Source organism: Thunnus maccoyii, chromosome 5, assembly GCF_910596095.1.
Source record: "Thunnus maccoyii chromosome 5, fThuMac1.1, whole genome shotgun sequence".
In the NCBI taxonomy this organism is placed as follows: domain Eukaryota; kingdom Metazoa; phylum Chordata; class Actinopteri; order Scombriformes; family Scombridae; genus Thunnus; species Thunnus maccoyii.
In genome coordinates, this window is record NC_056537.1 from 33,743,441 (window position 1) to 33,767,503 (window position 24,063).

General features: G+C 38.9%; 1 protein-coding gene across 3 annotated transcripts; it reads right to left on the reverse strand.

The window, feature by feature from the left end:
* Nucleotides 1-248: 248 nt before the first annotated feature.
* Nucleotides 249-21,334, reverse strand: cfdp1 (craniofacial development protein 1). 3 transcript variants are annotated; one of them, XM_042412147.1, is made up of 7 exons: nucleotides 20,991-21,331; nucleotides 19,131-19,257; nucleotides 18,332-18,551; nucleotides 16,984-17,093; nucleotides 11,863-11,997; nucleotides 4,608-4,766; nucleotides 249-625 (listed from the first exon to the last, which is right to left on the reverse strand). In XM_042412147.1, the coding sequence occupies exons 1-7, from the start codon at nucleotides 21,055-21,057 to the stop codon at nucleotides 535-537; spliced, it is 909 nt and encodes a 302-aa protein (XP_042268081.1). In that variant the 5' UTR covers nucleotides 21,058-21,331; the 3' UTR covers nucleotides 249-534. The 3 variants fall into 3 exon arrangements, with proteins under 3 accessions (XP_042268081.1, XP_042268083.1, XP_042268082.1); XM_042412149.1 differs by lacking the exon at nucleotides 249-625 and adding an exon at nucleotides 10,261-10,331 and having other exon boundaries at nucleotides 4,643-4,766; nucleotides 20,991-21,333; XM_042412148.1 differs by lacking the exons at nucleotides 249-625; nucleotides 4,608-4,766 and adding exons at nucleotides 8,466-8,539; nucleotides 10,261-10,331 and having other exon boundaries at nucleotides 20,991-21,334.
* Between the last annotated feature and the right edge of the window lie 2,729 nt (nucleotides 21,335-24,063).

Sequence of the window (24,063 nt, forward strand, 5' to 3'; positions counted from 1 at the left end):
TTTACAACCTGTCTGCTCAGGATTGACCCAACAGCTATGTCACTGCATTCCAAGATGTCAGCGATGAACATTGGTCAGCACAATGTTATTATCACTGATAGAAATGATGAATGAAAGTATGAAAATAAGAGCCACGTTGAAATAAACTAGATCCTTCACCCCTAAACCATATTCCTAGTCCTAAATCAACCCCTTGGAGGAAGTAGGACTGGCAAACATGACCTCACTTCCCAAAAACATGCCTAGAGTGAAGGTTCAAAACTTTAATTGGTTCTCACAAAGACGGAAGTACAGGAAGCCTAACACATACACTCAACACCCCACCATTACACAAAGTCAGGCTATTAATATCCCCCGTCCTGAAATAGACTCACTCCACAGCACCAGTTTGAGTTCACTTTGCTGAGGGAATACCAACTCAGTCATTATAGAGAGAGAGAGAGAGAGAGAGAGAAAGCAAGATACAGGACATCTATACATCTGCTCCTGTCTGTCTGTGTGTGTGTGTGTGTGTCTGTGTCCTGTCAGTCTGTGTCATTGTTTCATGTTGCTCAGTCGCACTGCTTTTTCTAACTCAAACTGTCGGTGGTCGACGCGTTCCAAGAAGTTCTTCCGCTCCACATACCTAAACACACACACACAAAGAGAGAGAGAGAGAGAGAGAGAGAGAGAGAGAGAGAGAGAGAGAGAGAGAGAGTTAGACCTACTTTTATCATCACAAGCAGTAACAAAGAGTGAAAATACAATTAAGATAACAAAGTATAGAGAAAACGTGCACATCCCACACGCACACACGCAGAGATTTTCCCATCACAATACTACCTCTCTCCATTTCAGCACAGGAGGTAGTTACACAACTTTTCCTACGCTCTGTGTGTGTGTGTATGTGTGTGTGTGTGTGTATGTGTGTGTGTGAGGTACAGAATGACAATGAAGGAGCTAACAGTGTGCATACAGCTCATGTTATTTCCCTGGGGTCACTAGTCTTCCACTGGCTCTCTCATTCTCTCCCTCCATCCAGACCTATGTTTCCCTCCATTTACACTCACTACTTTCCAGCTGGTGGTTCATAATTAAAACCTGTGTGTGTGTTTTCCATTGGGTCTACTCACTGCGGTTGATTGATGTCAGCATTTTCTACAATGTGATTATTGACATGTAATGTAGGGTGGAAGTGTCCTGAATTTGCAGAGTAAATTAATGAGCCATATGAAAAAACTAACAGCTGTGGTTTAATAATGCAAATACAATCCACTGTAGAACATGTTGAAAATCTGCTTTATTTTTGTACGGACAGACGATCCAGTCGTGTCTCCAGCTAAAACAGCCTGATTCAGACAGAGGCTGAACTGAGGGGCTGCATGCAGGTCCAGTATAAGATAAATAATCATGCAAAGATATTCCAGTAGAGCCCCAGAATATAAATATAGACCTGGAAATGAGCAGAATATGTTCCCTTTAATAGGAAAAATTCACAATGCATTGCAATGAGCAATGACAGTGGAATTGCTCAAAAGTAAAAAAAAATACTGAGTATCTACTGATCCAATACCTCTATTTATCTAAATGTCACAGCCGCCCAGTGCACGCTCAAGCTACAACCTGAAAATAAGATAACAGAACTAAATTTATCCTGAAAATATTTTTGTGACAAAGATGCTCAGAATAGATAAAAATAAATACATGCATAGCAGCAGAAGAAATGCAGTGTTGATTAAATATGTATCTGGCACAGTTAAATAACAGCTGTAGCTACTAAATTTGGCACACCTTATTTTTCATGAACTACTTGATCCAAATACCAAAAGATCCTGGTTTAATACTATTAAGCTGATCAACTGAAATTATAGATATGATATGAATGAATGTTTAACTGGAGGATGTGACACCTGAAATTGTGGTGCGACCCACTAGAGAGAAGATGATCACTCTGTTTTGAGTTTCTTTGAACAAAAACACTGATTGTGGCATGAGATCCAATTTATCCATTAAAATATGTCTGGATCATAGCAGTTGTTTGTCTTATGATGGCTGGATTTCAACTTCAAATATGTTAATTGAGTACAGAGCTGTTTGACTTATTAACAAGGAGCAAACAACAACTTCATTCAACTACATACAGTGTGAAATATCAGCCTCACACTTTACAGTGCACAGATATGTCTCCGTCCAGGTGACATGCTGGCACTCTCCTACACTCACACACTTGCTGTATTGTCTCAGGTGGTGTTGTATAACGTCTGTGAGGGTCCAGTGCTTAGGGGGGGGGGGATTAAAACTGGCCCAGTGTCTCACTATCTATTCTGTCACTGCACAAACCACTGGATGAACAGACAGACAGACCAACTGTCATCCTTAGTTATATGGGTACACAGTTAGCAAGTAGCTACACATTTTTGGAATATTTTTTACATTTTCTGTGGTTGGTTTTGCCAGTTTTCCTCTGCTTCATGGGGGCAGTTATTCCCAGTTATAATGGGTTGTAATTTAAAACTATATAACTGATGCATCAGTCAATGCCTACTGTACTGTGCAAGAGTAAAGATAAAAAAGTCTTTGAATAATAACAGCTGAGGTAAGGATTGGTGTTTTACTTCTTTAGAGATAAATCCCAAATGGACTTTTTTACCAAAATAACCTTTGATTCAATTTGGCATGAGGTTCTTCTGTATAAACTGTTAGGAAGTGGTGTTGGAGGGAAAAACCCATGATATCATTAACTCAATGTACACAAACAAGTGCGCTGTCAAGATTGGCAAAAGTCACACATACTTCTTTCCCCAAAACCAGGGGGTCAGATAAGAATACAGCTTGTCCAACCCTCTTCAACATATATATCAATGAACTGGCGAAGGCATTAGAACAGTCTGCAGTGCCTGGCATCAGCCTTGCAGACACAGAAGTCAAATGTCTACTGTTTGCAGATGATCTGGTGCTCCTGTCTCCAACCAAAGAATGGCTACAACAGCAAACTGATCTACTGCACCAATTCTCCAAAACCTGGGCCTTGACAGTGAATCTAACCAAGACAAAAGTTATGATATTCCAAAAAAGACCCAGCCTCCAAAACCACAAATATAAATTCTTTCTAGATAACATTGCTCTAGAACATACAAAAAAAGTAGCCTATACCACCTAAAAGGACTTTGAAAACATGGCTAATAAGAAAAATTTCAACTAAAAACTTCAATATCAGCTGGGTGAAATACAGCAATGTCGTCTTGCTTTAACTGTATCTTGACTTAACCTTATTTTTGTCTTGCTTTTGTTTGGCCTTACTGTTTGGCTTTCTATTATTATATTGCCTTCTGAGTATCATGCTTTTGCTTTATCTGTCAAAACACTTGATAAACTCTGTTTTTAAAGGTGCTATATAAATAATTAAAGAGGTCCTATTGTGCTGATTTCCAGCTCTAAATTTTATTTTTAGACTTCACTAGAGTAGCTTTGCATGACACAGTTCAAAAAACTCCTTATTTATCTTATACTGGCCCTTTATGCAGCCTTTCAGTATACACTGTGTCTTTTTAAAGTATTTGAGCTCCTGTCTCTGTAAGGCCCTCCTCCTGCTGAGCCCACTCTGTTCTGATTGGCCAACTTTATGTACCAGAGTTGTGTAAAGTTACCACTGATACAAACCCAACATTTCCTGCTTTACTGCTTCAAATTAAAAGTTTTTAAATGACTAAATAACAGGACACTTTTATTGTGAAGAACTTACAGGAAGTGAGACATGTTCCTCACTGAATTAGCGTAACTTCATTAGCGGTGCTAAAAAACGGTCAAAACAACAACATATGGAGATATTTGGAGCTCTCTACTGAGTGGACCAGTTAGAAATAATGCAGGGAGGAAAAGTACAAGCGGAAACAGCCACTGTGATGATGATGTTTGATGAAGAGCTGCAGACAACCAGCACACCTCCAACAGGTAAACTACTTATTTTACTTTGCTGTGCTGTGTAATGGAGTCATGACTCAGTGTGACTGCCCCCAAAACAATGGAAAAACACCATAATGTTAGCAGAGTGGAGCAGTGAACTGGCGCGCTGTGCGTGGAGCAGATGACCATATAAAGAAACCTGTAACGAGATGACATCGGCTCGAGCTGAAAGTAGAAAAAAATGCTGGAAACTAAGCATTCAATGCAGAATGAAGCTGTGCTTTTTGCTCACAGGGATTACTTCTACACACGTTTACCTTATTATTTGACATCAACATCCAACACTGTGACATTATACATATGTCTAATAATAGGTCCCCTTTAATGTGCACACACAGTAGCAAGATTTGTGAGCTGTTGTGACCCGAAAAGGGTGTCTAATGGATACAAACACCATGAAGACTGTCAATCACCTGTGTACATAGAGATGTTGTTAATTAGCCATGACAACACTGCTTCGTTGTCATGGACACCCTGCAGCCTTAACCACTGTTAACCCACCATCTCTCCCTCTCTCTCTCTCTCTCTCTCACACACACACACACACACATATTTCCTCAATAATCTATCAAAATCACATATTAAAAACTTTTTATTCTCTATGTTAAAAAAAATCGAAGTCCCAATTTACACCCCCCACCACTCACACTGTGACAGTGTCTTACCCCTCTTTGCCTCTGTTGTGTATGGCCAACTCCTCAGAGATGCCCTCTTCCGATTTGAAAGCATCCCAGTCCATCTTTGACTTCTCCAGCGTGCTCATCTTCTGTTTCTTTCCCCCGATACGACTCAGGATGTTGGACATGCCTGCTGGCCGCTTCGCACTGCAGACACAAGAGGGGGAACCTTTAAAAAGGTGACACACTGACATAGCAGCATGCACGTCTTGCATAGAAACATGATTTAGGATGCTGCTGCTGACAGTTCACTATCAGCCTGGTCCACATTCCATTACTGTACATGAACAAAACATGAATTATTCTTATGCACACAATACCAGCAGCAGCATGTCACTGATGCAAAGTCTGGCAAATCTATTCAAGTGAACAGGTATGAAAGAATTACACAGTGTAGAAGACAGAGACGTGTTTAAGCATCAACTATTTCTGCTCCCCTTTTTCACTGAGTTTTGTTAAGACAATGAGACAGCAAAGGTTGTGTAAAGAGAGCAAGTGATGAAAATGTATAAGCTCAACCTAAATCATACTGAATCCAACACATGTTGGGAAAGAGCGCTCACTCTACAATTAACATGTTGATTCGGTTTTCTGGGACAATGTGAAGGGAAAATGTTTTTCTGTGAAATCAAAAAGTAGCTGCAGCTGCCACAGATGAAGACACCTGGAAGAAGACTTATATTTTTAAAAAAGCCGTAGCTGTGCACCGATTATTGATGAATTCTTTTTATTTTCCTTTTCATCCTCACAGTGTGTCCTAGAGTCATCAAATTTGATGAGAGTCATCAAAATTGAATGCAATATTTAAGCAAAATAGTAGCTGGATAGTGGCACATTTGGGCACAAACAGCTGATCACTAAGGTTCATTGTCAAAATAAAAGGCAGACTATGATTAGAGTGTCATCACCAGGCTACCCCCAGAATATTGTGTGAACATGTTCATGTTTGTTATCTGACATGAATATGTTCATGTCTCTGTACCTAAACAGAAACAGACAACCAACAAAAATGGTTTACCTCACTAATTTATGCAGCTGTTTGCAGGAAGAAGGCATGAAATGGATTAAAAAAAAAAAAGCTCAGTTTCCATCTAAATGTAGCGCAAATGTTTAACAAAATATCCAGATAATCAGCAAAAGAAAATGTGAACTCATGCACATTTCCATCTATTATGTCAATATTAAGAGATGCTTATCAAGATAAACAGTTGATGTTGCTAATTCTCCAGTCAATGCCATTGCAGAAATGCAGATGGTGTTATTAAAATCTCAAATGCGGAATGTGGAAAACATGATGGAAATATGATATTTCTATTTGTTTTGTATATTAAAGGTAGAGTCAGTCATTCTGGAGAAAGATTGTTGATATTTGAACTAAACACCCAAACAAATACACCCCTCCCCTCGTGCCCCTTAAGAAGCTCTACCCCCCTCCAAATTCATGGATGCATATTGCCATGGCAACAACCGAAAGAGAAATATGGCAGAATCCAGAGCGATGCGTTTGTATGTTGGCTTGAAATCGACAGTGTTTGTATTTATTGATTCATTGAAACGTAAAATAAGTTGAAAACACATGTACATCAGGATATTTGTGTGATTCCAACAGCTGCCTGCTCAGATTACGCTTCACTAAACGTGACAGCTTAAAGAACACGTCGGAACTCTGTGAGACTGGTCGGACAGCTAGAGGATTGTGAGGAGATATTCGTTGAATTTGACAAAAAGTGTATCGGATTCGAATCGCTAACTCTACCTTTAACTTGAGGAACGTTACAGTCTCCTCATCGCTCCAAACAGCTCTGATGGTTTCGTCTCTTCAGTGGAAGCCTGAGTGATGTTTCGGTCACATGCTTCGTATGAGTCATCATTTATTCATTAAGTCTGTTTACATTTGCTTTTTTATCCACAAACCAACTTTTACACCACAGAAAAGCATAAAAACCCATTTGTGATGTTTCAATGTTTTTCTTTTCCAGCGCTTCCACTTAGGTTTTGAAAGTATAGCATTAAAAAAACTGGTGGATGGAAACACATTTAATAAATGGAGAAAAGTCACTGTGCAGAGAGCTGAAAGACTTCAGGGTGAGGTGGACTTATGCTGAGCTGAGGCTCCGTGCTGAAAGCTGAAGAATGGGGATTAGAAAATAATACTCCTTCACTCACAGCCCTAACCCTAACCCTAACCTGAAGCTACATGATGCTGATGGTCATGATTCCAGTTATTACACATGTTTAAAATAATCTTAATTAGGTCAACAGACAGAGATCATTAAACACATCATACTGTATGATTTTATTTCCTGACTGTCAACATCTGAGCCACACTGGAACAGACTCAGACTCATGATGCTGTGATATACAGTCTCTATAGCTACTGAAACAATGCTTATAGTATTAAAATTCAATTTTCTCCAAATCTTCCGTCTCTGCTGTTGGTCTGATACTTTCTGGCTTGGAGCATCTTGCGGTAAAGCATGTTAAACCATAGCATTGAGGCATTTTTGAATGTAGCCCAGAAATCATATTGGTTTAAAGTTGAGCTGCAATGTTTAGTTTCAGTCGATAAGTTTAGTTGATCAATTTTCATTATCAATTATCATTTTTCAAACAAAGATATAATATCATGTTCACACATTTCACATTTCTAGTGTGCTGCTTTTACTCGTTTTAACATGATAGTAAATTGAGTATCTTTGGGTTGTGGATGTTAGTCCGGCAAAACAAGACAATCAATGTACTGATGTTTTAAAGGCTAAACCATTAACCAAGAAAATAATTGTTTCTTGCAGCCCTGGTTAAAAGTCACGTAAGGTCAACGCTGGTTCACACACATACAAACGCATGTACACAGCCAACAACTTTGCGGTACACAAAACATTAAAGACATGCTGAGGTGCAGAACAAATAGGCTCAGCATCTACCCATCTAGTGAAGCATGTGATTAATGATTCTGTTTATATGGTGTTCCACTCCGTAGACAGGCTGGTATGACAAGCTGCTAATGTAATGTCCCATTTACACACTCACACACACTCACACACACACACACACACACACACACACACACACACACACACACACTAAAGGTTCATCCATCCAGGATGGACAAGAGTGAATGCAATCAGTCAGGTGGGCTAATTTCATAGACTCACTGGCCTTTCACATATTGATTTAATGAGATGTGGTTTAAATGTCACAACTATAAGAAATTGATCTGTTTAACTCTCTGGTGTCATTTTCTATTAAAACAAAAAGAGTTTAGCTTTGTTAAATCTATTTGTGCTGCTCAGGATTAGTCTTTTTTTTTTCAAATTATTTTCATCACACTTTCATTCTTGTAACACTACTGGTCTCACACATTACTAATCCTTTTTTTGGTAGATATTTTATGGTACGTATGAGTTAGTAAAAGTGAAGTGATTTATGCTGTATAAAGAGAGTATCTGTTAAAGAAGAAGCTATTAATCATTGTGTGAAAGCATAATGATGTTCCACTGGAGACCACAGCAGAGCCAGCTTTTCATTTACTGCTGCATGACTGGATGCAGACGTTGTTAATTACTGTGAACCATTTAAACACCAGTCATTTTGGTATTTCACAATTACATACAGGCCATGAGAACCTCACATTAATGCACGGTAATTGCAGTGTGTTGATGTTTGGTTTGCTCGGACCGTTCAGTGCCACTAAAGGCCAAAATTCCAAACTTGTTTGGAATATTTTATGTGGAAATCTTGCAGTGAATAGTGAGTCACAATTTCATATTTCAAGATCCAATAGGATCCAATAGGATGTCCAGGCCTGAGTCGAAACTCTCTCCTCCACTTAACATCATGGTTCTTTGTCCTGTTGTGGATCTATCCTGAGTGCCAAGCCAGCTGCTGGAGGGCTCCTGCTGCAGGCTGAGGCTTCCTTCCTGTCCATGAATAGAGAAATCACTTCTACTCCAGACACTTTATCATACTATTAATATATTCATGCATTAAAATGTCTTCTTCCTATGAGCTAAATAGCACGTGTGGCTCCTGTTTTTTTGTCTTGTTTGTAATTCTTACCTATGTGTCTGCATTAGGCATCCTCATGGAACATGTATTACTGAATGACTAGCAGTGATGGTAAAGCCACTTTGCACCAAACTGCACTAAACATGTTCATTACTGCTGTATTTCAGCACCATAAGCCTAAAAAAGAATGATTTTGTATTAAAGGGTAACTTCATTGATTTGCTACATCAACTTGTGTTTCCAGATGTTGGGGAGTACTACTGCACATGTGTAATAAGTAGTATCAAGTCTTTTGTGTCTTCAGAGGGAGCTGTGTGAAATCAAGTGATGTCACTTTAGTCAAGAGTCGGTTGGGACTGAACCCACAAGTCTGAAAATCAAAACATCTGGGGGGTGTGGAGTTAGAAAGGATTACCAGACCTGTTGAGGTCGACTTGCATTGTGGGTAACGTAGGTAATGAGCCAGGTTTTGACAAGGAAGAGGAAAACAAGACAATATCTCTGCTTCTGCTGTATCAATTTTGTTTTTGTGGACGATTCTTTTACGGTTCAAACAGGCTGTTTGTAGATATCAGAGTTATATTTAATGTTTTTCAGACCTTTTTAAGACCAATGTAGTGATTCTATTTTCTGAACATCCTGGACCTTTCTGAACAATGTATAACCAAACAATGACAAGAAGAAAGTCTACACTTTCATTCTGTGTCATATTTATCTAAAGCAGGTGCTTTCCCTACAGGTAAGAGCAGCAGGGATTTATAAAAGTAAACACATGAAGATGACTACAGAGCTAAGTTTTAGGTTAACTTCTGACTCTGTTGTTGAAGAATGAATCTAACAAAAATATATACAAGTTTATTTTAATGATTATTTAAGAGCTGATATTTTATAGAATTGAGTTCAAGACACTTTCTAAGGACCTCCAGACACCCTAATTAAAGAGAGGTTTGGATTACTTGCATGCCATATGTACACTGAGTTAAGAGTTATCATTCCTCCTGTTCATACTGACTGTGAGGTGATCCCTTCCAAATGTCTGCAATGTAGAGATGGGGGCTGAAATCCACAGTCCTACTCCTCTGCAAAAATGACTTTCAAAATTCAGATGAAGTTAATATGGGGCTTCAGCAGTCTGAGTAAAGGTGTCTTTAGACTGCAGGTGTAAGATGGGTCTAATAAAATCTTGGTCACAATCTATGTCAGACTGTGCAAGGCATAGTTTTCAGTTTTAAAGCATGTCAGATAGAGTATCTGGTGAATCATAGCTCTGCAATGTAAGTGCAAGTGGAGACACAACATCAACTTGTGCCATTCATTTGTGCCGTTCTCCTAATTTGAAAATGTAGCAAAACAATGAACAAAGTTTGGCCTCAGAGCTGGCAACTCTATGCAATGAAAAAGCTCAAAAGAGGAGGAGGAGCAGCCAGCTGTGGCCAGGGAAAAGAGGCCAACATGGAACATGGTTTTTGCAAAGTGAGCTCGCTCACCAGTATATTCTGCATCCTGTCACGTTGTATTGAGATTGGTTGGTTAGTGACGTTGGTCGCAGCAGAAGCCACATCGTTAGAGTTTGGTCCTACAGTTGGCCTTTGTTGGAGCTATGTCACAGTGACATCTATGGGTGTTTTCAAACCTGTGTAGTTTAATCTGGTTGACTGGGACTCTGGTTGATTTTCCTCTTCGGTACGATTAGTTTGGGCAGATCTGAAAACAGCAACCATACTTGGATCAAAACAACCGTGCAGAGACCATTTAGAGGAAGTGGTCTCGGTCCCATCACAAATGAATTCTGGAGCAGTTCGTTTGTGGTGGGAACATGATCCAACTTCCATCTGACCGACTACAAGGCTAAAAGTTTGAAGTAAATGGCTCCTATGGCCTGATATGCTTTGAATGCTGGGATGTGGATGAGGGAAATCAACGGTTGCTAGCAGCTAGCTGGAGAGTGAATTGAGGTCCAACCTGGACTAGCACAACAAAGTAGGTTGCCTTCTTGAAGCAGATTCTTCTTGTGTTTACGTTGTCACTTCTGCACCAGACAACACTAACCAATGAGAGGAGAGAACATTCTCACCTGGCTTTACTGATGTACTTTGGTTCGCTTCGATTTTTTGTGTTAATAAAAAGTGAATCAACAGGTAAACGCGACAAGTTTATCACCTCAAACACTGATTTGGACACTTTAAGATCACAGTTTTTGGTTGATACTTCCCCACATTTCTCTCACAGTTATCAGCTTTCATCTGAGAGGCCCAGGGTGCTACTGTAAGTTACATAACAGCAATGCTACTATCTCAATCTGCAACAAACAAACACTAACTTCACGAGCTCCATCTGTGTGCGTGTGTGTGTTTGTGTGGTCTGTCATAGGCCACCTTTGGGGACAAATTTCAGACTTGGGACCAGTTAATGGGGGACAGCTTGTCCAACTGGAGATAAAAGCCCTGTCTCCAGCTGGGAAAAAACTGATTTTCGGGTCAGTGGTTAAGGTTTGGGGTTAGGTTCAGTAAAGTAGTGGTGATGGTTAGGCTTAGGAAAGTACTAGTTATGTTTAGAGTAAGTCTACGTAATGTCCCCAAAAGTCACCTAGGACAACATGAGTGTGCATGCGTATGCCTGTTTTATGTATTTGTGTTTGTTTCTGTGCCCCCCACCTACTTTAATACCTTGTGTTGCCATGGAAATAAATCGTTTGGGGATGTGCACATCTTCCCTTCGAAATCCCAGACAGGAAACAGAAAATCATCTCCCAACAGACAGGAAGTACAGTGTGTCCACAAACTATTTCCTATTTATCTCAGTCCAGTGTGTGTGTGTGTGTGTGTGTGTGTGTATGTATGTGTGTGTGTGTGTGTGTGTGTGGATAAGGGACACCCAGCACAACAGGAAAGAACCATCAGCACCACTCCCTCATTAACCTTGCGTGCGCGCACGCGCGCGCGCACACACACACACACACACACACACACACACACACACACACACACACACACACACACACACACACACACACACACACACACAGTTCATATAAAGGGAAATTCAATAACTTTGTGAATAATATCAGAATTCTCAACAAGACAATACTTAATATTCACATCCATCACCACACAAATCATCTCCGTAAAGACAAATCTTGCAGTGTAATACATCAGCAAACAAATATATATCAGCCTGATCCTGCTGGTGTGGGGTGTGAGGGTTAGTGTGTGTGTGCATGTGTGTGTGTGTGTACCTGGGGCCAGGAAGAGCTCTTTGGCTGGGCAATGAGCCATTTTCTTCTTCTTCTTTATCCTCCTCCTGGTTTGTGTTGAGGCGCTTCAGATAACTCTTTGCTTCTCTGGAGTCTGCTGATACTTCTTTATTCACACTGACAGAGGGAGACACAAACACAGTGTGCTACATATGCTATTGAAAAACAACAGGTGGGAATGACATATTGTCAGTGTTGGGACAGAGTTTCACAGCTAGTATATGGTACCAGTCTAAAGTTTGGACACATCTTCCCCTTCCTAATGAGAAAGTGTGTCCAAACTTTTGACTGTTACTGTATGTGGGGTTGATATGAAAATCTCTCATTGTTGAACTTTTAGGCTTAGAAAGAAGTTAATTTTAAGTATGACAACTGAATGACTACATTTTATCTGCTCCTGCCATTGTTTATCATGTGATGATTGATTAGTTAGATTTCTGTCCTCTCAGAGTTTTTTGTCCTGTGCAACTGTTGTACAAATGTACCAACACTTTTTACCTGTGTTAACTTCTGGGTATAAAAAAAAGTCAAAAGAAACAGAATGAATAGAAGTCTCGATCCCATCCTAAAGGTCACTGATCCGGGCATATTTTAAAGGATTATAAAGGATTATATTTATAAGATTAAGCTGATCAAATGGTGATTCTTTCTTTACCCTACTGTGTTTTGTCCATGTCAGCCTGCTAGTATTGCTGTGTGCTGCTCTCCTTTACAACAGCCTGGCTGAGTGACTCTGAATTCCAACATCCTGGTTGGCAAAATCCATGGATTCACTAAACTCTGACTGTAATGCCTTGGTCCCACTGGGCACGGCTGCGATGCATTCCGGCTGCGACACGGGATTGTTTTATCCTCTGCGAGGCTCCTTATCCCACAGGGAGCATTTCAGAAGCAGAGCGTTTTGACTGCCGTGAAGCCACACGCCTTTTAAATACAGTTGCGCTCCTTCTACAATAATTACAGTAGCCTCAAGGCAAAGTTCAACAAGTGCTAGACCGCTGTAATTAGTGCAGTAGTAGTGCAACTGAACTGCCCAATTATGTTGACTTGCTCAGATTTTGTTGATTTGGTCATTTTTCCTTGATTTTTGTTCTTCTTCTATGGGTAAGTAGGTTACGTTGTTAAATGTTTGCATAATTTGTCTGTTTTAATTGTGTTTATTGTTGATATATGATTGGGAGTTTGCACAGGGTGATTTATTTTGAAAATTGACCGGATGGTCTATGCTGTTCTTGTGTCTGACTTCCTGCCCAGCTCGACCTGCTGTGTGCAGCTTGATGCGGTTTCCATCATAAATAGACTAGGTGTGTATGTTTAGTGGAGCAGAGCGGAGAGCTGCTTCTGAAACACGCTGTGACGCGTCTGGTCGGATCAAAAGCATTGACTAGAGTGGCAGCGATCAGTCAAACGGACGCTGTAAGGCCCAAAACATGCTTCACACAAGTACATGAATCCACACGCTGCAAGTTACATAAGATTTGACATGTTGTTGTGTTCTGGAGTGTGCCACCTTCAACGGTGATGAGTGTTACAGTTAGGGTCACTATAGCATGAAACAACACGAGAAAGGTGACCCCCTTCAGTCCTCCTCCGCTCTAACAATCATGCTGAGCAGTTGGATGAAGCTCCAGCTGAACTTTGTCTCCTCTTCATTTAGACAGACATTCTCCATCCTTCCTCTGTGAGCAATTCAAAGGTCGCAAATCACATCTTCCATGCTTTCCTCTTTTTTTTTTCTCTTTGCAGTAAGTACAGCAGAACACATTCCTTTACAGACTCCATTCTGGAGTTATGGAAACGCTCTGATTAGTTTTAACTAGCCTGGGCTTGGCGCTTCCATTTGCGTACTTGCGAGAAACATGTTTGGGGCCGAACTCTCCCTTTCCTCATGAGCGAAGAGTAGAAGTGAGCAGCTGCTCATTTTCAGCCAGTGCTGAAAGTCCCTTTCACTGGTTCAAATGATAAATGTCGATCATATCAGCTGTCACTAATTAATATCAACTCTGTGACTAACTATACACACACTCACTAAACACTTTATTAGGAACACCTGTGAAATAATGTAATCCTATTCAACAGCTCTGCCATCAATTCTACATTTACAAAGCTTATACATTACATTAGCTTGTACATTTACAGTTTACAAGGTGATAATTCTACTTTATGTTTATTATTGAGGTTGTAGTGGTTAGTGTTGGTAAACTGGAGTGCATTAAATTGAAAACTGTTCCTAATATTTTGTCCACCCCATTAACATACATGAGGGAGGACCCAAAAATTCCTGGAGGCCATTGATAGCATGGGAGTAGGCTGTAGTTATCGTAGCGTAAGCCTACAGTTTGAGAGTCAGTCTGCTGAGTGGATCGCTGATTTGTATTTCAGGCCGTTTTTTTCTTCAACTGTGAACATAATTTCTTTTTTCTCCTCAAGCTACCATGGCAGATTGTAAAGAGGAAACAGTTTGTATGAAATGTTGTTTTTTTGCTTGGTAAAACCGCTGCTGAACCAGTGACTACGCTTGAACAAGTCTTTTTGATCAAAAACAACATGTTTGTTGCTTTACATGCCCCGTACGCGCCAGATCTCACTCCCTGTGACTTCTTTTTGTTCCTGTTGTTCCTTGTTTGCTGAAAGGGAGAAGATTTGCCCCGAGAGACGCAGGAGGCTCTGGACACGGTGACAACACAATGACTACAGGAAAAAAGTTTCCAGGGATGAGAGAAGCTCTGGGACAAGTGTATTGCATCTCAAGCAGAGTATTTTGAAGGGGATTAGAAAGGTACTTCTGAAAGATTTATGACAGTTTTTTCCTAATATATTCTGGGAATTTTTGGGTCCCCCCTCGTATATAATCTCAGTCAATTCTGCCACATTTAAATTCATTTATCTGCACGGTTCCTGACAAATACAGTGATAAAAATACAAAAACGTAATACATTTATTCCAGAAGCCAAGGCAAGACCAAGGTCCATCAACACATATCTAATCTAAACAGCTGCTGAGCCCATTCTGCATCTAAACCTTTGTCTTAAAAAGTAAATAATAAAACAGGATGTAGGCGCACACAAACACACACACACACACACACACACACACACACACACACACACACACACACATCTGTCTGTTGCTCACTGTGGGGTAAGAAAGGCATGCTATATAAGGAACAACCGCTGCATCCTCTGGGAACATCAGCTCTGCACAGACTCCACAACCACTTGCATCCTTCATGGCGGCACTGAAAGGCCTCCCCTTTTATGTATGCTAATTATATGCAGCCGTAATTACACAGAGTGCACAGCTCCGGAGATGATGAGGAAGAGCATTTTAAAAGGGGCGAGTCTCGTCTAAGACAAGATAAAGATATCTGAGTGCCATGGAGAATAAGTGCAACAGCAGGCTCAGGTGATTTTCTGGCTCTGGTGATTATTTGGGTCATGTTGCAAACGTTCAGACAAGTATTGTCTACAATGGTCACGTCACACATTAGAGCCAGCAGCATTTATTGTGGCTCTGGGGATAGGTTACAGGCATGATATATGTACTTATCTCATGCTTCTGTAATTACAGAGCATGCAGCCTCATGCATAATGAATCATGAATGAATTATAGCGATGATCGTATTTGGTTTGTGAGTGAAGCCCACTCAGATGTAAACATTTAGGGTGGGGCATGACTTGCTCCACATAACTAGCATCCTTTATGGCTACAGGGGTGTGGCTGTCTGTGTGATATACAATATGTTCATCTTACACTGTGATAATTACACTGTTTTTATGGGAAACACTGCGCTGTTTATGCAGGTCTTATTGAAGAAATGTCATGAGATATGATAATTACCCAGGTTCCTCAGATATGACTGCAAACAAACGCTGTCCCAGGGGTTCCATAAACTGTTCCCATTTAAAGCTATATGTAATTAAGGCATGGGATGATTGCTGGCATTGTGGAATGTATTTTAAAGGCTGCATGTTTTAACACATTTACCTTTTTTTTAAATCAATGTGAATGTCAATCTGATGGTTAATTATAGTGAGTCATGATACTGATCATAAGGCAAAGCAGTTTTCCATGATAGTGGTGTGATAGAAGGTCTATAAAATCTAAAGGATTTATCCTGAGGGGAGCATAAATGTGCTCAGTAAATGATGATCATCTGGCTGTTCCTGATGTTGACATGTTGTCTACAAGAGGACATTTTGACCTGTTGGTGGCTACACTTGAGGTCAGGAGGAAACTTTGATCTTGGATGCTGTGGACTTTGATGTCCATACTTCATTGCAATCTGGTCAGTAGTTCTTGCTCGGACACTAACATCAAGTTCAATCCATGACAATAAACTTATTCAGCTAAGGACTGTGGGGCGGTTAAAATGTGTAGTCAGAGCCGCATGTATCACTTATAGGACCACACTCACATCTCACTACAACCAGCCAACAGTGTACTGCCATCAAACTGTGCTTAAAGCTTGCTGCTCATCCACACTGCATTTGTGTGTGTGGCACCACCTACTGGTTAATGTGAAAATGGCATGACAACTAACTTGAGATCAGCATCTGCAGCTTCAGCTTAACTTCACTTGCTCAATGACAGCAGGATTTGTCAAGTCTTTTCTGTTGTTGCATACTATGGGATTGCACTGGATGGAAAAGGAGAATTATATTCACACAGAACATGAAGTACTCAGGATAATATGAATGAATGAGTTACCCACAAAGGGTAAGGTTTATCTTAACTATTTACTGTTTTTCGTGTTGCAAATTATCATTAGCTTGACAGTTTTTATTTTATTTTATTTTTTGGAGGTTGAAAAAACAAATCTGCTGGCCTTATATGTTTAAACAGATATTACATAGAATTACAAGTTTACCCTCATGTTGCACGATTATTATATTATGGTCATATGGTTATGTAGCTGCAATCAGGAACTGTATGAAACTTTTCCATTTGGTGTGTTAAAGAATGCCTTTATTGCAGTCTTTTCTATTGTTCAACGTGAAGTGAAAAAATACATTATCATTAAAAAGGATAATTTATTGGTGCACTGATTGGCAGAAAGGTAGTCAAACTGTCTCAAAATGTGAGGATGATACAGAGCCATACCTGACTTCTTCTCCAGCAAAGTCAAAAACTCTAGTGATGGTGACTTTAGCAGGTTCTGGTGCTTTTGTTTCTGTTCTCAAAGGAGCAACCTTTGTTGCTGAAGAATCAGCCTGAGGATTAAAAAAAAAGATCAACTTGAGAAAAAGAAAGAATTAAGAGACACACAGAAAACTATTGTAAATTTGATGGTTAACATTTTGATGATCTGGGCTGTATTCTTAATCATCTTGACATCAGTTGTGTCCAAAGTCAGGGGCCCATGGAGTTGGATCCTTCAGAGGACATGAAGGCCTCTTCCCCAGATACTGCATTGTGAAAACTGTTCTGTACCTTCTGTATGTTTAGGTTTAGAACACTGTGTGCTGTGAATGTTTGGGTTTAGAAGATGGTACCATCTGTATGTTTGGGTTTAGAACACTGTATCCTCTGTATGTTTGGGTTTAGAACACTGTGTGCTATGAATGTTTGGGTTTAGAAGATGGTACCATCTGTATGTTTGGGTTTAGGACACTGTGTTCTCTGTATGTTTGGGTTTTAAACATGGTATCTTCTGTAGGTTTGGGTTTTGAACACTGTATTCTCTGTGTGTTTGGGTTTTGAACACTGTATTCTCTGTATGTTTGGGTTTTGAACACTGTATTCTCTGTATGTTTGGGTTTAGAACACTGTACCCTCTGTATGTTTGGGTTTTGAACACTGTATTCTCTGTAGGTTTGGGTTTTGAACACTGTATTCTCTGTATGTTTGGGTTTAGAACACTGTACCCTCTGTATGTTTGGGTTTAGAACACTGTATTCTCTGTATGTTTGGGTTTTGAACACTGTATTCTCTGTATGTTTGGGTTTAGAACACTGTATTCTCTGTATGTTTGGGTTTTGAACACTGTATTCTCTGTATGTTTGGGTTTAGAACACTGTATTCTCTGTATGTTTGGGTTTTGAACACTGTATTCTCTGTATGTTTGGGTTTAGAACACTGTATTCTCTGTATGTTTGGGTTTTGAACACTGTATCCTCTGTATGTTTGGGTTTAGAACACTGTATTCTCTGTATGTTTGGGTTTTGAACACTGTATCCTCTGTATGTTTGGGTTTAGGACACTGTATTCTCTGTATGTTTGGGTTTAGGACACTGTATTCTCTGTATGTTTGGGTTTAGAACACTGTATCCTCTGTATGTTTGGGTTTTGAACACTGTATCCTCTGTATGTTTGGGTTTAGGACACTGTATTCTCTGTATGTTTGGGTTTAGGACACTGTATTCTCTGTATGTTTGGGTTTAGAACACTGTACCCTCTGTATGTTTAGGTTCAGAATCTGAGTTAAATATTTAATTTACAACATAGTTACCTTCTGTGTGGTGCTAGACTGTGAAGCAGGTGTGGAATCTTTGGGTCTAGATCCAACGTCAGACAAGAAACTGGCCCAGAGTTCATCTGACTTTTTCTTCTGTTTTACATCATCATCCTCCTGTTTCGCTGTGGGTTTTTCCACCTCTTCCTGAGGTGCCTCTTCTGCTTCACCTCCATCCTCCTCTTTGTCTACTTTCAGGACTCCTTTTTTCCTCTTTCTGTAGATTTTTTTTCAAGGATAGCAGTGAATAAAGGTTATCATCATTAGTATCACCTCCTTTTATCAAGAAAAATCCTAAGGTATTTCATATGTAAGTTTAATATTATATTATATATTCATCATTAGGGTTGTACAGGTTTTTGACCCATATTGGCCATTTATTAAATAAACATCATATTATTGTAATAAGTCAAACTCTTTATCTAAATTCATTCTAATGTGAAATTATGAGTGTAATCCAAACAACTATGCATGTACATATTTCATTTCTGTCATTATATTGTGTATGAGAGATCTACATAAGGGTTTCACCTTCTTGTCCTTTCATATCCAAACCAAATTAAAAATTATCAACTGCAATTCCATGTGGGGTCCAAACTCCAAGGTTGAGAAACTGGTCGAATTTCTGTGTCAGAGGCTTTTCAATAGTGCCAAAAACAAAGAAAATAAACACAAAAACTAGATAACAACTGACGCTGTAGTCGTGAAAGTCTCAGAGAACACAAGGAAATCCAGATCTTCACTATTCTGGGAATGCTGTCCCCTTTGATGCCATGATTCTGAAAAACCCACTCACCTCATACTGATGTCCTTTTTCTTCTTCTTCTTCTTGGTGACGTTGTCAGGATGTGGCACGTCGTCACCCTCGTGCAGTGGGTCTTCCTTTTCACACTCGTTAATGTCATCCTCACTGAGGTTGTCATCTGAGGAGACAGAGAAAAGGAAGCATTAAGAATAAGAAGAATAGAACGTGAACACACAACAGATACACAGAGAGGCTGATTAACAAATAGAGGTGAGCAATAATTCAACATTATGATTACAATATCAAATATTAATATAATATCATTACAGTTATATTATGTGATGGTATGATCTTATTATGTTATCATTCACTATCATAAATTTAGCTGTCAAAATTTTGAGTACCCTGTAATTAAGATAGAAAATGTATTAAAAGAATAGAAACTTAATGGATCAACTATATCAATCAATCATTCTCATTTCGTCCCTCTGACTGATATATTATTATATATGACATCATTAGATTATTAATAGTGAAGCATCAGTGTTAGAGCAGCATGTTACTGTTGTAGCTGCTGGAGGTGGAGCTAGTTTACACTACTTTATATACAGTTAGCTAGTTTAGTCCAGTGGTTCCCAACCTAGGGGTCAGGCCCCTCCAACGGGTCAGCAGATAAATCTAAGGGGTCGTGAGATGATTAATGGGAGAGGAAAGAAGAAAAAACAAAGTTCTGATACACAAATCTGTTTTCAGTTTTTGGACTTTTTCTCTAATCTTTGATTTTTGCTGAAATATTGGATCATTTGAACATTTATTGAAATGAAAGCATGTGAGAAGTTTGGAGGGAAAAATCACTATTTGGTGGAGCTGTTAACAACTCAGACATGTGAAATGTGACCCCGACTACACACTGCTTTTTGTAAGACGTCAAAAGCCAAAAAGGTTGGAAACCACTGGTTTCATCTTTAACAATGTGTTGTATTTTAAAAGCTTGTTATATTATCCATTGTGTCAAACCTTCATCTGAAAAGTAACTAAAGCTGTCAAATAAATGTAGTGGAGTAGAAAGTACAATATTTCCCTCTGAAATGTAGTGGAGTGGAAGTATAAAGTAGCATCACATGGAAATACTCAAGTAAAGTACAAGTACCTCTAAATTGTACTTAAGTACTTTCCACCACGGATCAAGTGTGGACTCAAACTCAAATGGACTGCAGCTTAACTGGTGATCTTGTGAAATAGATAACGTAACTAACAATCATATTTTGTCAGTGTCTACATCTAATAATTGATCACAGTGGCCAAATATCAGCTTGATCCCAAACAATGTATGAATGTGGTTGATTGATGGTTGACATTGATTTGGTGGTAAACTGAATGAGATTTTGTCATCAGTTACAGTTGCACGAACTGACCAATGAGATGTAAACCTGACCGTGGGGGAAGAGAGTTTGTAAGAATTGACAAACACTGTGGAAGTGACTCTTAATAACGGTCATCGATATCGACATAACAAATAACTCGTCAAACAAACTATACGACACAAACAGAGTGAACCAGTCGAAGAGACAGAAAATGTATTCAAAGAATAACAGACTGTTGTCTGTTTGGTAGTTGGTCTGAAGTCATGCTCATTGAGTCGTGTAAAAGCAATGAAGCTATGCACCATTAAACGAGTTTTTTCTTAACGGAGTTTAGCATACAGCCTAAACACACAGACGTTACCGTAAATGATTCATAAACTCTGGCTGGTTTATCATGTTTAATGCATACTGTTTGAGGGTGAGCTAATGATAGTCACCTTATGTGACAGCGACACATTATTCAACACACTGGTGGAACCTCCATGTGATATTTGATGTAGTAACGTTATACACTTTTCACACCACCCGAGCTGCTTACAGTCCTCACCTGATGGGACGTAGTCTGCATCTTCATGAGACGAATATCCATCAGAGTCGTAGTCAGAATAGTTCATAATTTTGGAGGAAAAGCTTCAGACTGATGGTGAAGTAAATGAAGGCGGCTGCAAGGCGCCAGTATGTTTCCTACTAGATTATTTACTGCTTTCACAACGTTACACACGTTGCCTCACTGGCGACAAACGCCTCCTTACTAACAGAATAAAGTTAAAATTATGTTCTGTCAATTCTGTGATAAATTTGAATAAACTCACTGTGCTGGCTACTTTCCTTTGTAGCTTTTCTAGAAATGGGGAATACAATGTGATTTCCTGTGGTGACGACGGCAAGCTCAAAGGTTCAAAAGTGTTCGCCTATTGCGCAGTTCTTCTTTTCTTTTGTAATTTTCGTAGTTTCGCAAATACTATGAAGATGCATTACCGCCATCTACATGACTGGAGTGTATATGAGTTTTGCGACATTCAAGTTTTGTATTGTATATGAATACTGTATTTATAAAATTTGATATTAAAGCAATAACCCCGAGAATATGACTGCCTTCCAGCTGATCAGTGCGCACGCGCGAAGCCCTATCAGACAGAAAGCTTCAATAAGCAAATAAGCCATTTTAATAATCCAAATTACTTTAGAATAGAATATTTTAGAGCTGCAATAATTAGTCAATTAGTTGCCAACAAATAAATTAATCAGTAACTATTCAGATATTTTTTTCATCGTTTGCAGTCATTTTTTAAGAAGAAAAAAAAACCAAAAACGTCCAAATTCTCTGATTCCAGCATCTCAAATGTGAATATTTTCTGGTTTCTTTAGTCTGTGACAGTAAACTGAATATCTTTGGGTTGTGGACTGTTGGTCGGGACAAAACAAGACATTTGAGGACGTCACTTTGGACTCTGGGAAACAGTGACCTACATTTTTCACCATTTTCTGACATTTTATGAACCTAACAACTAATCAATTAATAGAGAATATAATCGACAGATTATTATTGGTTATGGCCCTAGAATATTTGAAATGTAAATATTTTAAGTTCAAATGATGGTATAAGATATATTTTATCCTCATCCTCTCAGTAACAGCAGAATAGCATTTTGGACTATGTCAAAACAACAAAACAAAACAGAATACAAGTTTTACAAGTTCTGTTAGTCTTTAACAAAATACAGGTCTTTATAATTGTACTAACTTTTTGATTATGGAGGAATGAATTAGTTAATGTACTGTTTGACCTCCTTTGTTAATACAATTATGATATTATAATAATTAGAGTTACAGACACAAATCAAATAAAGAATGATGATCATTGTCACCATAAGCACAATTCACAGGTACAATACTGGCCAATGTAAATTTCAGTTCTGATAGTTCTACTAGTTATACTAAAACAGGAGCATTTCCTTTATGGGACTAGTAGGTCTCTGAACCCTTTCAATCATCCTCATCAAGGTCATCATTCATTCTTTGTTAAAGTAGTTATGTGCATATGGTGGACAGAGTTAATGGTTAGTTACATAAAAAGGTTAATTTCCAGCTAATAACTTTGCATAGTTCCAGTCTGGATGTCACTGAGAACCATTCACCTTCACTGTACAGACAGGAGTTTCAATTTGACTTCAGTAAACCTGAAGTTTAGAAATATCCTCTGACCAGCAGAGGATGCTGTTTGGTTAAATTAGCTGAGACTTTGTAGGCACATTAAAGAGGCTTAATAGAGACACAAAGCACACTTAAAACACACCATTTTCATCTACATATCTCCTTTTACTTGATATTATCTCATACACAGTGTTATTGGCTTAAACATGTTCATTATTTGAATATTTTGAACATAAAAATACATTTTTTATTCAGTGAGGTTATTTGAAGAGTTGAAGATGTCTGTATGCCCTCTGCCATGCACACCTGTGCTTCATCCACTCATTTGAAATAAGTTTGCACACTGCAGGGCAAACTTATAATTTATTGCACCAAGGTTTATGATAGTATTATGTTGAATGAAATATGGCTGTTGGGACAGACCTGATGTCTGCCCTGTGTAATATTTCTAATTTCTCACTTTGTTTGTTTTCATATTATCAGTTGACTCTAATAACTACATCTAACAACTGAAGCTAACCCAGCTGACAGGTAAAGCTTAATTAAGCACGTCCAGTCACTGGTCCCTGAAGTTTGAGTGTCTAACAAAAACCAGTAGAACTGAGAACATTTCCTGTTCTCAAATCTTTACACTGGATTCCATAGAATTGATTTCAAAGTGCTGAACCCTCAGGCCAAAATATATTTCTGATCTCCTGGAAGAATATTAACCCAGTAAGGCCATTAGATCTTTAAGAAGTAGTCAAATGGTAAAACCTTGAGTCAGAACCGAGCTACGATGCTGCACTCAGATGGAACCAACTTCCTGGTGATTTTAAATGCAGCTCCAACACTAGCCTCTTTCAAATCGAAGTTAAAAACTCTGCTGTTCTCCTGTGCCTTTGATTGACTGATTACTCTACGGTGCTTTTACTTCCTTTGATGCATTTGGGGCAACTTACAACTTATTACTGCACTGTAACTGTACTTCTAGTCTATTACTTATTCTGTATTTATGTCTCTTTTCTTAACTTTTTAATTTCCTTTACATTTTTTCTATTCTCTTGGGCTGCCTTTCAATGTTTATGTTGCTTTTATAATGTTTTTGATGCATTACATAAATCCCTTTGAATTGCTCTTGTGTATAAAATGTTTAAGTTACTATAACCAAAGACCTTAATACAGTGCTTCATTAAAATGTCATTTACTTAAAACAACAACTGAACTACATTAGCAGCACTACATTATATTATGAATGCCATTTCAAAGCCCTCTTCACTGTAGGAGAACAAACCCAAGAACAGAAGAAAAGTTAAATTATTAAAAAAAAACATTATGATTCCTTTTCACCTAACAGTCTCTCTGTGTAGGTGCGGGAACACACACACACACACACACACACACACACACACACACACACACACACACACACAGACCCAATGACCTCTGACCTAAAGTCATAAGGATGTCAAGGACTAAGAACCTGT

What these genes read in the sequence shown, in the direction of transcription:
- cfdp1 (XM_042412147.1), bottom strand. Translation starts at nt 21,057, where the DNA reads ATGAACTATTCTGACTACGACTCTGATGGATATTCGTCTCATGAAGAT. An exon ending in AAAAAGGACATCAGTATGAG is followed by an intron (nt 18,552 to 19,130) that starts GTGAGTGGGTTT and finishes AAAAATCTACAG; the next exon opens with AAAGAGGAAAAAAGGAGTCC. An exon ending in CACAACAGAGGCAAAGAGGG is followed by an intron (nt 626 to 4,607) that starts GTAAGACACTGT and finishes GTGTGTGTTTAG; the next exon opens with GTATGTGGAGCGGAAGAACT.